The sequence below is a fragment of the Mastigoproctus giganteus genome, chromosome 3 (assembly GCF_048544385.1).
Source record: "Mastigoproctus giganteus isolate SK-2022 chromosome 3, ASM4854438v1, whole genome shotgun sequence".
In the NCBI taxonomy this organism is placed as follows: Eukaryota; Metazoa; Arthropoda; class Arachnida; order Uropygi; family Thelyphonidae; genus Mastigoproctus; species Mastigoproctus giganteus.
The window spans coordinates 212,974,425-212,985,948 of NC_143577.1; the positions used below are offsets into that span (position 1 = coordinate 212,974,425).

At 33.2% G+C, this 11,524-nt stretch overlaps 1 protein-coding gene across 2 annotated transcripts in view; it reads left to right on the forward strand.

The window, feature by feature from the left end:
- LOC150088666 (uncharacterized) overlaps positions 1 to 3,000 on the forward strand; it is a 41,694-nt gene extending 38,694 nt beyond the window's left edge. The window contains exon 4 of one of the 2 annotated variants that reach the window (XM_090370851.1): positions 2,719 to 3,000. In XM_090370851.1, the coding sequence (XP_090226977.1) occupies positions 2,719 to 2,763 (45 nt within the window). In that variant the 3' untranslated portion in view covers positions 2,764 to 3,000. The remainder of the gene's footprint in view (positions 1 to 2,718) is intronic. The other variant, XM_090370850.1, reaches the window with a different exon arrangement.
- Positions 3,001 to 11,524: the final 8,524 nt, after the last annotated feature.

The following is an 11,524-nucleotide window of genomic DNA, read 5'->3' on the forward strand; positions in this document are numbered from 1 at the left end:
ATTCACTAATCTGTAATACCAAACAGATTATTTCAATATTGAAAAAGATACTTTTGCACCACCCTGCATTATGCATGAATACCCATGCCCGCACAGTAAAACTTACTAAAAATGTCCCCACCTAAGAAACTTACCTTTGTAAAATATACAATTTTTTTGGTCCTGTCAGATTGTCTATAAAGGTATTTTCTTCCATTGAAATTCAGAGTTCATGGTATAAAATGGCTATAATTAGGATAGTTTACAATATATATATATTTTTTTCACTGCTTGATTCTCCACTTATGTATTTATAAGTGGAGAATAAAGCAGCGTAATTAGCATAAAGAAAACTCATTCTCTTCAACCTAGGTTACAGGACACGAGCTAAGATATTTTTAATGCCAATAAATGTCAACTTTTAAGGTTGATTTCTGCAGTGGGGTAAACAAAGTAAAGACAGTTGGGTATTCTGTTGCTAGGGAACTGAGAATTTCATCGATAACCTACAGCATTTTTTAAAACTGAATTCTGATTTTGATTGCAAAATTGAGGGCAAAGAACAGAAAAATCATGTGGACTGGCATATAGTCCAGAGCTAGGACAAGGATATAGCAACCAAGGCACCTGCAGTGGGTGCAAGATTTGAAGAGAAGCATGGGTAAGGAATTTAATAGTGCAAGTTCATATGAAAAAATTAGACATTTGAAATTTAAAAAAAAAAAAACTTCCTTATTTTTAAAAAAATTATATAGTTAGTTAAAGAGAATAGTTTCCTCAGGCTTAGAAATACATAGGGAGAATAGTTTCCTCTAACTTAGAAATACTGTCCTCTGTCTGATACAGCTCACCCTGAAAATGGTACTAACTCTAGATTTTTCAATTGAATTTTTTCCTGAGAACATAATCTTGTAATCAATAGGCCAAGTTATAATCAGAGTCCTAAAGTCTGTTGTGGTGACTTCTTCAGAACTGAAGTCATGCACACATTGATACAGAGTGTGTTAGATGACATCCATTTCCTTTGCATTGTGGGAACCTTGGTGTCAAGTCTGGTTGCTAGCTGCTTCAGAAAAGCAGATTTAAAGATTTCTTGTTAGAGTAATGGACAGTAAGTGCCATTAGTTCTAAATATCTTCAGAACATTTTTAAGCTTTTTGATGACAGTTTAATTTATAGGTTTCAGAGCATAGACAAAATTTGTAACTAGCACAAATGCAGTGCCCTGATAAGAAAGGAGTATCCATACCAAATCATTGAGTCACGAAGGTGCATTTGGCAAGATCACTACAATTTATAGGGAGCAATGTGGTTGACCCCAAACACATACAGGGAAGTTTGTGAAATAGTGGCACAACAATGAATCGTTGGAATCAAAAGTGGAGCAAAAAAACATTTATGCCAATAAATTACAGAACATTTCCGTCTACAAAAGATTAATGATGAGTAATTTTCATATTGCTAAGAGACCTAGTTAAATTTATAAAATTTCTTAAATTGATTTTACTCTGTTATGAGATACACCACTCCTTCCTCTGTGAATCAAGTTTCACTAGCCTCTCTTTTCAATCTGTAGAGTAACATTTTGTGATATGATCAGTGCCAAGATATGTAGGTGCATAAAGGGGTAATCAATTTTTGAGAGAATAACTTTCACTAAATGACTGGCATTGAACAGTGAATGTATTTAGGACCAGGTAGAACTTTTGATCCAGTCAATGGAGTTGCTCTCATGCAGAAGAATTATTCTACGAGGATCTGAGAAAATTGTAGCAGAGCACTCCACAGGAGAATGGCCAAGAGGAACAACCCACCAATACCTTTGGTTTCAGATCCTTTGGTGAGACATTAAGAAAAACTGAAGGAATGGTTGTCTTCAATGAAGATAATACTGGCAATGTACTTTACTTAGTTACATTGATGGCAGAGTAAAGTAAAGTACTTTACTTTACTCTGCCATCAAGGAAATTTTATTGCTTTTCCCACTTATGGGTGCACCACAAAAAAAAAGATGAAAATGGTACTGTGCCCCTGCCATAGGATATTTTTTTTTTTTTTCAACACACTTTTGAAGGATAATACAGAAATCCCTTCTAATAAGCTGCTGCAGTAGTAAAATGCAACAAATATCACAGAACTATTTTCTTTAGTAAAGACAAGATGTTAATGCCAAGCAGGTATTCAAGCTTCATATTTTCTTATCTTTATGTATGTATAATATTCATACACATATTACATTTTATAAATAAATAAATAAATTTTCTGTTTATACTCCGGGACGACCAAACGATCAGGGGAGTTTACAAGATACAAGAAACAGCACCGTATTCAGCAGTCACGGGCTTGAACCCCGGTCACTCAAGGCACGTGTACTTATGCACCTTAGAAGAACCTTTCCTTCAAGAATTTGAACAGCACAAATCAAACATTGTGGCTGTGTAAAACTGCTCTGCATGACATTGATGTAAATTTGCATTTCCAGGAACACACTGATGACATTTATATGAAGACTGTGTGTAGATCAGAAATATTAATTTTGAATATGAAATCCAGTGAAAATCTTGACATGAATTCTGATGTAGCAGTTATAATATTGGTGTTAAATAAAATGGTACCACATTTTCATGTTTTGTTTATGCTTTTTAAAAAAAATTTGAAATTTATAATGAAAGATACACATAAATTTGATTTTCATTTTGTAACTATTATGCAGTCTAACTATTGTTTTATCTTTATTAGGCAACCATCCCAAAGACAGGATTTGATTTTCTAGACAACTGGTAATTTGCAATAGAAACTAATCCATTTCATAAGATAGTAGAAAAAAGAATCTCAGATGGAAATGCCTTCAAATATATGTGGTCTTTCTTAAAAAAAAAAAAGTTATGCTTAAGTCTTTTTCTCTGTAATATTGTCTTTGTTCACACAGGAAAAACCAGCTGCCCTTGAACTGTATTAATGCAGATTTAATTGGCATTTTGTAAGATGTGTGGACCATACAGAATTTTCAAGAAAGTGGTATGTATATGTGATAAATAAATTTGTGATAAACACTTTTAAATTTCAATGTGAAAAAAGAAATGCTTATTACACTGAGCTTCTGATGTTCTGTAGTAGGGATTAATGTATTATTTGTTAATATTGCAAAAAAATAAATAAATAAAATACCAAGTGAGAGCTAATTTTTATAGATGACTGAAAAAAAATAGGAAATAAAAAAAGCGTTACTTGCACAGATTAAAACAACTGAAAAATAATAAATCAGAGGCAAGACTATATGGCAGAAATTTTTGCGTCAAATAAAGTAGCAGAGTAGTTATGCACATGAATTTCACTAGTGCTAACTTTCTACCATGATTTTCCTTTGTTTTATAATTTGTTTATGCGCGCACACACACACACGGGTGGACAAAATGATGGAAACGCCTGATACAAAACTAGCAGCAGTTTGAAATAGCTGTACAACATATCTATGAACATGTAGTTTTTTTTTTATTTATTTATTTATTTTTTTTTATATAGTACTGTAAAGGAAAGACAATAAAAGCAGATGTTTATTTAGAGATGATATAAAAAGATACATGAAGAAAATGAGTGACCTATCTGAATTCCAAAGAAGTCAAATTGTTGGTACGTATATAGCAGAAACATTGGTGACTAAAACTGCTGATTTCTTTAATGTATCCAGTACAACTGTATTGAAAGTGATGTCTGTATTCCCCAGGTAGGAAAAAACAAAATCTAATAGGATGAATTGTGGCAGATAATTTAAGCTGACTGAAAGAGACTGCTGGACACTGAAAAGAATTGTAGCCTGAAAACATAGAAAACTACTGCCTCAAAAATAGTTGTGGAACCTAATGTGAGTCTAAGCAATCAAGATTCTAGCAAAACAGTTTAGAGAGATCTTCATAAAGCTGAAATCAGGACAGAGTTGCTATTACCAAGCCATTTGTTACTGATGGCAATACTAGAAAGAGGATGCAGTAGTGTAAGGAGCACAAAAACTGGACACTTAATGATTAGAAACATGTCATGTTTTCAGATGAATCATAATTCACACTTTTCCAATATTAGGGAGAGTTTACATTTGGCAAATGCCAAAGGAAGTGCATCATGTGTGCTTTCTTGTGCCAACAGTTGAACATGGAGGAGGATTAACAATGGTTTGGACAGCAGTGTCTTGGATATTCTTTAGGGCCTATCATCACCTGATTCTGGGAATTACTGCCACTGATCATCTTGATATTCTGAGTGATCAGGTTCATCCCATGGTGTAAACATTTCTCACAAACAATGCGTGATTTAAAATGATAATGCTCCATTCCTGGTTTGAGGAGCTTGAAACTGAGGCTAAGCATCTCCCATGGCCTGCACAATCCACCAGACTTATTGTTTTGAACATTATTGAGCCACTGTGAGCATATCTGGAGAGGAGAGTGAGAAACAGATTTCCTCCACTTTCATTGCTCAAGGAACTTTGACACGTTTCTCCATGAAGAATGGTCCAGTATTCCTCTTGAGACAGTTAAAGATTTATTTGAATCTCATCTACATATAATACAAGCTCTGCATGGCCCATATTAGTGCACACCTTTATCACAACATCTGTTTCCATTAGTTTGTTCACCCATCTGTGTGTTGTAATTCTTGTCTTGTCAAAAGTTTAAAACTTAGTTACAGCAAATCTGAATATGCCTTTTTCTGAAATTTGTTTATTGATAAAATACAATTGTATTCACCTCTAAACTTCTTAATCTGCTCTTTAATTTTTTCACTTTAATTTTGAAGAGATTTTCATATAGTCATTTTGTTACATTACTTTGCTAAATAAGAAAGACAAAGGTAGATTTAGCTTGTCTTATAAACAGAGAAAATGAAATTATTTTCAAATACAAAATTCTCTCCTTCAGCATTCACACGAGTTTCAATAAAAATATTTGAAGTTACCCCACACAACATGAAAATAGGCTTTTGACCACACATAATGCATGAAAAAAACCATATGAACTAGAGTCAATGATGAATCTGGTGGGTGGGAGGTAATTAACATACTATCAAACACACCATGAACATATATTTGTTCATGATATTGGCCTTGAGTTTTGCATCTACAAAGATAAATCATACACCATTCAAAGTCACAACCAGGAATTAAGTTAATGATATTAGCCAGAATATGATTTAATTTTTAAATATAAACTTAAGTAATTAATGTGCAGCTAACATCGCAGATTAAGATATAAGCACAAATAATAGTTGAGCTATTATTGTAATGGACGAAAGTTGTGTTTCTATTGCTTTTACTATATGTGATAAAGTTCAGATTACTTGATTCTTTTGACAGAAAAATTGAAGCGATACTGAATAAGAATTATAAATAAAATGTCACAATAGCCATTGAACTTTAAGCTCCAATCTTATTTTTTTCCCTTTATAACCATCCTCCATGCCATTATCTGATCCACTTGGATCACAAATGTTAGGTGTCACATGATTCAGTATAAAATGTCAAACTGGTGACTAGCTTGTGCACCTTACGTAGCTGTAATTGGCAAGAGCAATTTACATTAAGAGAGAGAAAAGTCACCCTTATTTTGCATAATCACAAATATTGAACAGCAAATAATATTCCAAGCTCTCGTTTAGTTGTTATGCAAAATTATACACAATAAGCAACCGTGCATGTGTTTTACCATACAGTTCATCAGCTTTTAAACTTCGTCTCTAACAGTAGCAAATCAAAACTTTTGATCTTTATTGCATGTAAGAAATTGACTGAATTTCTTCACAGTACGTTGCAATGTTCCTTGTATTAATTAAATTAAGGTATCTATTTACAAAACCAAAATTAAATGATTCTCATTCAGGCTTTTGCAGCACTTTTGGGTGCTGTAAATGTCTTCAAGTAGTAGCCTAGATTAGGAAAGAATCTTATTCAAAGTAACAAAAATTGCTTTGTAGGTATGCCAGAAATATAGTATTTTTGTTAAGAGGGTACCTTGTCCGACAGAAGCTTGTGACTCACTGCTCTATAATATTAGTATAGTATCTGACTTTCAGAATTTACCTCTTAATTAATATTCATATGTTCTTACCTTGTTTGGATATTTTGAACTTGTTTAACACATTCACTGCTGGTTGATACATATGTGGATTAAAAGCTCCACCTGCATGAAAAACTGTGGTTTGAAGAAGTGTTTTATTCCAATTTCTCAGAAGAAAAACTGGATACTTTGTCAAGCAACCTTTACTAGCAGCTGCCTAATTAATCTTGTGAGAAGAAAGGTCCAAAATGCCTCTGCTGCACCCAGTCCAGATATACAAAAATCCTGTAATTTCTGAATTTTGTTCATTATAGTTGTAGGTCAAGCTGGCCTTTTGAAATGAATGTATTTTGGTTCCTTGAATTTGTCCTTTGTAGGATGATATTGTGCTTTTATTTCTTTTGTCTGTTATAAAAAGTTTCAACCTAAGGCTGAAATGGCATGGAATTAAGTGTGCATGGTTTGCACAAAATTCTAGTGGTTTTTATCATTGTTAGGTTTACTTTTCTTAAAATATCTCTGTAGATGTAATTGTCATTCAAATCTCTGGTTGATATCTGTTCTTTCTTTTATCATTGGTTTCTGATCTTGCACAGTGGTTTTCAATCCGGGTGCCGTGTAATTTCGGTTTAAGTTACTTATTTTATTTTTTTGAAATTTATACATTTATTTCATTATAAAAAGGTGTACAATATCCATTGTACCATATCCTTTTAATTTTGTGGTGATCTATATATAATTGATCTTTATTTAGTACCTCTATATAAAGAATAAAATCATTATATAGGTATATACTAAAAAGTTGAAAACCACTGTATTAGGTATTTCTTTTGGCCTACGGTTGCCGTGAAAAAATTACTACGACACTAAGGGCGCCACGAACTGAGAAAGTTTGGGAACCTCTGCTCTACCATATTAAAAGTTTTTTTTTTTTTTTTTTTTTGAGCCTTCAGCTGGACTATATGCACAGATAAATTTTATTATGCAACTATTATCTTAAATCCCCCTCCTGCTTAACTACTGGATAATGGTTTCTTCCAAAAGCTATTGCTCCATTTAGATTAAATCGATTTACTGATTATTGTCTAGCTGCAACTTCTCTATAATCATCCTATAGGTTTCTATAATACAGATGGTTAATTCGTTCCACAAAATCCATTGTATGTTGAAACCAATAATACATTGATTTCCTGTAAATCATTCCCCCACAACACACAAAATAGGCATTTCTTACATGTTATACATAATTATTACAATAAAAATTTGTGTTTTATAAAGATTATTTAATAGTCATAAAACATCTTAAAATAAAAAAAAACAAACAAATTAGCATTTACCTTAGACTTGAAATGCAGCACTGATGAAATCAGTGGTGGTGGGACTATATTGTGTCTTTTGTTGCTACTGGCAAAGAAACTGTCCAAAGTAGACTGTTTTTCATGACTTTTTTTGTAGCTTCCTGAGGTAAAAAATGACTTAGTCTTCCATTTTGTACGAGTTCAGCATTTTCAATGTCTGGGTGTCTTTTTCTCCAACTCTTGTAGCTCCTCTGCTGTTAGCTCACACCCATGAGTGCCAGTAAGGTCCTCTACATTCTCTTCGCCAACCTCCAGACCCATTGATTTACCAAGAGTAACATTATCATTTGTCAAAGCACCATCATCTTTAAATCCATCAACGTTATGATAATTAAAGGCCAGATATTTTTCAAGGCTGAATTTAAGCACCTGGTGGAAACATCATTCCAACAACTTACAATCAGCCTTGCACAATTCAGCATGTTGAACTTCGACCCCCAAAAATATTTGAGGATGACAGAATTTTCACCAGAGGTTGATGCAAAGCAACTTGCGAACATTTTCATGGCGTAGATTTTCTTGAAGTTTGCAATCACTTGCTGGTCATTGGTTGAAGAGGAAGAGTGGTGTTGGGTGGCAAAAAATTTGACTTGAACAAAGTCAAATTGTGCCTCAAGAGATTGAACAAGGTTGGGATCATGGCCTGGTGCATTATCCAGCAGGAGCAGTGCCTTCACAGGAAGCTTATTTTTCTCAAGATAACTCTTTACTGAAGGACAGAAAACTTCAAGCTCCCATTCAATGAAGACATATCTTGTAACCCATGCCTTCTTATTACTGTGCTGAAACACTCCCAGCATGCCCTTGTCAACCTTTTGTTGTTTAAATACTCTGGGAGTTCTTGGGAGTTGCAAGAGAATTTTTTTTCCCCATTCAGTATTAAGGATTATTTTAAAGATAAATATGTATTTTTTTTGTTTTCCAAACTGTTGGATGAATGACTTAATTTAAATAGTAGACATTTTTTGTTGGCTTATGCCAACAAAAATGTCCACTATTTAAATTCAGTTTTTACTCTGAGATGTGCAATGGTGAACAAATTTAAAATCATTTTATGTTTATAAAAATTGAAATTATAATGAAATCCATAGTTAGAGGCTGTTTACTTTGTGTGTTACAATCACTATATTTTGACATTGGATACATGTACTACTTTAAAGGGGATAAGTAGTGAATTTGGTTGCTCTGGACCAAATGGACTGAATTTCTGCATGTGTTTTTGGATAGAATATAAACTATAAGTAAATAGCACATATTTTAGGAAATGACACCAACCCACCTACATTCCCTTGTGAAAAATTAGAAAATATTCTCATAAGTAGAGTCTACCAATGGACTGGATTAGGATTCCTATAGGTTGAGTCAACTTAGAAATTGTTTGGGATGAATACAGACCTTATATGGCTCAGAATCAATCTGATAGCAACAATTTCTAATTTTGCCCAATTTTACCAGGCCTCCTAATCCAAGCTACTAGCAAAGAGTATGAGCTAAATAAAAGCACAATAGTGCTTCGGCTTATGATTACAAGGTGCTGTTGGCCTCTCCTTTTCTCAATCAACAGAAGCAATAAATAAAAAAAATTTTTTTAGTTCTCTTGCTCATATAGAGATAATATTTGTTACTGAACCTGATATACGGTATAAACCGTTTTATTTGTGCATGTGTTCTTACAGTGTATCTTAGAAAAATATTTATCTATTTAAATATAAAAAGAGGAAACTTATAAATCAAAAGTAGATAAGCAACTTGTCCTGAGGTGTATGTGGCCTGCCGTCCATTTATAATCTTTGAAAAAAAAATAAATGTAGTAGTAGTAGTAGTGGCACATGATGCAAGAAAGCAAGTGTAGGAGCTTATGCAGCCTGCATCAGCCAAAAAAAAAAAAAAAAACACACCATTCCCTCCAAATGCCTGTCCAGTTCCTCCTTAAATTTATTTAACCTATCAACTTCTACAACGACAGATGGAAGTTTGTTCCAGCAATTAACCACCCGCTGGCTAAAGGCAAATTTCCGCACATCTATTCTACATCTGTCCTTTCTTAATTTGAACTTATGTCCCCGTAGGTTGGTAATCTGAACAAGTGGAAGGATCCCATCAGAATGTAATCTAACAAGATTCAAATGCAATGACTATTCAATCTGAACCTAGGTTGTGGTTTTAGACAAGGTTAGATTGACAAATATTATTTTTATTTTAGGTTCATGTAAGAGACTGGATTACATAAATTCTCTAAACTTTCTCCAGAAGAATATCTACAATCTTGAATTTGGACAAATGTTACTCTGACTTTTCAGGTCAAGCACATTTGTAGACTTGGTGCATCATGACTTTAGCTGTCAATATACCATTAAAAAAAAAAAAAAAAAAAAAAACCAGTTTGGTCACAAGAAGTCCACTTCTATAAGTAACATTCTCATATAATGTACTGCTATATTGCACAAGTCAATTATTGAAAGAGTTAAAAAAAAAATCAGATCTTTTTATTTAAGAATATTTAATACGTATGAAAACAGGGAAAAATTCAGTTATAAAAAGTTTAGTACGAAATTTCTTATTAAGAGAACACAAATAATAAAACTTATTTTCACATTTTCTCTGGACATGAACAATTGTGTACACATTTTAAAAACATGACATGATTACAAAATATTGTGTTTGTGAAAACTTATTATGTACATATACCATCATTGGAACAAAGGAAATATGGCCATGAAGAAATCAAAGCATTTAACACAAGCATAGCAATAGTAAATTGGCTTGAATGAGATTACAGTGACTAGTGTTAACAGATATCAGTAGATTTTAAAGTAAAAATACTTTTAAAAGCAAAACTTGACAATAAGAGCAAGTGACTCTTATTGATGTATACTAAAAATAATGGGAAAGTTATTTCTAGTTCATATATGCCACAATAAAATTATACTATTTTGATAAGATTAAGAAACACTAATTGCATATTCAATAAACTTCCAGTTAGGGAAGTAAAACTTATTTAATCAAGTTTTTTAATAGACTTTAGATATTCAGTATCATTTGCAACCTGCTTCAGTAACAATCAGTATCATTTTCAACCTGCTTGAGCAGGTTGCAAATGATACTGATTGTTATTTCTCATAAAGAAATTGGTTTATAATTCCATATTTTAACCTCACTCTATGACAGCTCATACTTGGATGTTTAAACCAAAACATTTCTAGTGTATGAAAAATGTGATGCCTTTACTGGATAGTTTGAATGTACAAACACTACTCTGACTTTGAAGCAAAATTTACCGAACAGTGGATGCTGCTAAAAGTATAAAAAGGCTGATTAGTAGCACCAAACTATTGTGCTATACAAAGATTAGGGGATAATAATGCATGAGGTAATAAGAATATTAAAATGAAATAAAATATGTTTGGAGGGGAGGTTATCATACATTACAGCCTTCAACAGTGGATGTGGGGGTTTTCTTTGGACACATACCTACACCAAATTTGACCAAATTGATGTGGTAGCAGCAGCATATGAAGTTAGCGTTGTGGGAGGTGAACACTGATTAGTAAAATTGCTGCTAGATCAAGTTGCCCGCCTGAAGTGTATGTCATGTGTGGTCTTTCCTTGTCCAAAAAAATATTTAAATCTGCTATTGAAGGCACAATACCTAAGCTGTAATGTATGGTAATCTTCTCTTTCAATCATCTTGTTTATTTCATTTAATACTGTTCCAAGTCCTCAAAATGTTCCTAAAAATAATTCAAAATCTGATTTTCTGGAATTGTGAGGAGGATACGGTTGATGCACAGTTTTGTTTTAGGAAAGAACTGGGTACAAGAGAAGCACTATTTTGTGCTCAGGTCATGATGCAAAAGTGTAGAGAACAACATCTATGCCCATCATTGTTTTATTAACTTTGAGAAGGCCATTGATCGAGCCCAACACACCAAGCTCATTGAGATCCTCGAGGAGTCCGGCCTTGATAAAAAGGACATCCGAATAATCAAAAACCTCTACTGCAACCAAATGCCATCTATTGTAGTTGATGGAAGAAAGATGGAAAACATCAACATTGAATGTGGAGTGAGGCAAGGATGTGTACTTTCACCTCTCCTGTTTGACATTTAATCATGTCATCTTTAAGAGAGCATTAAAGAG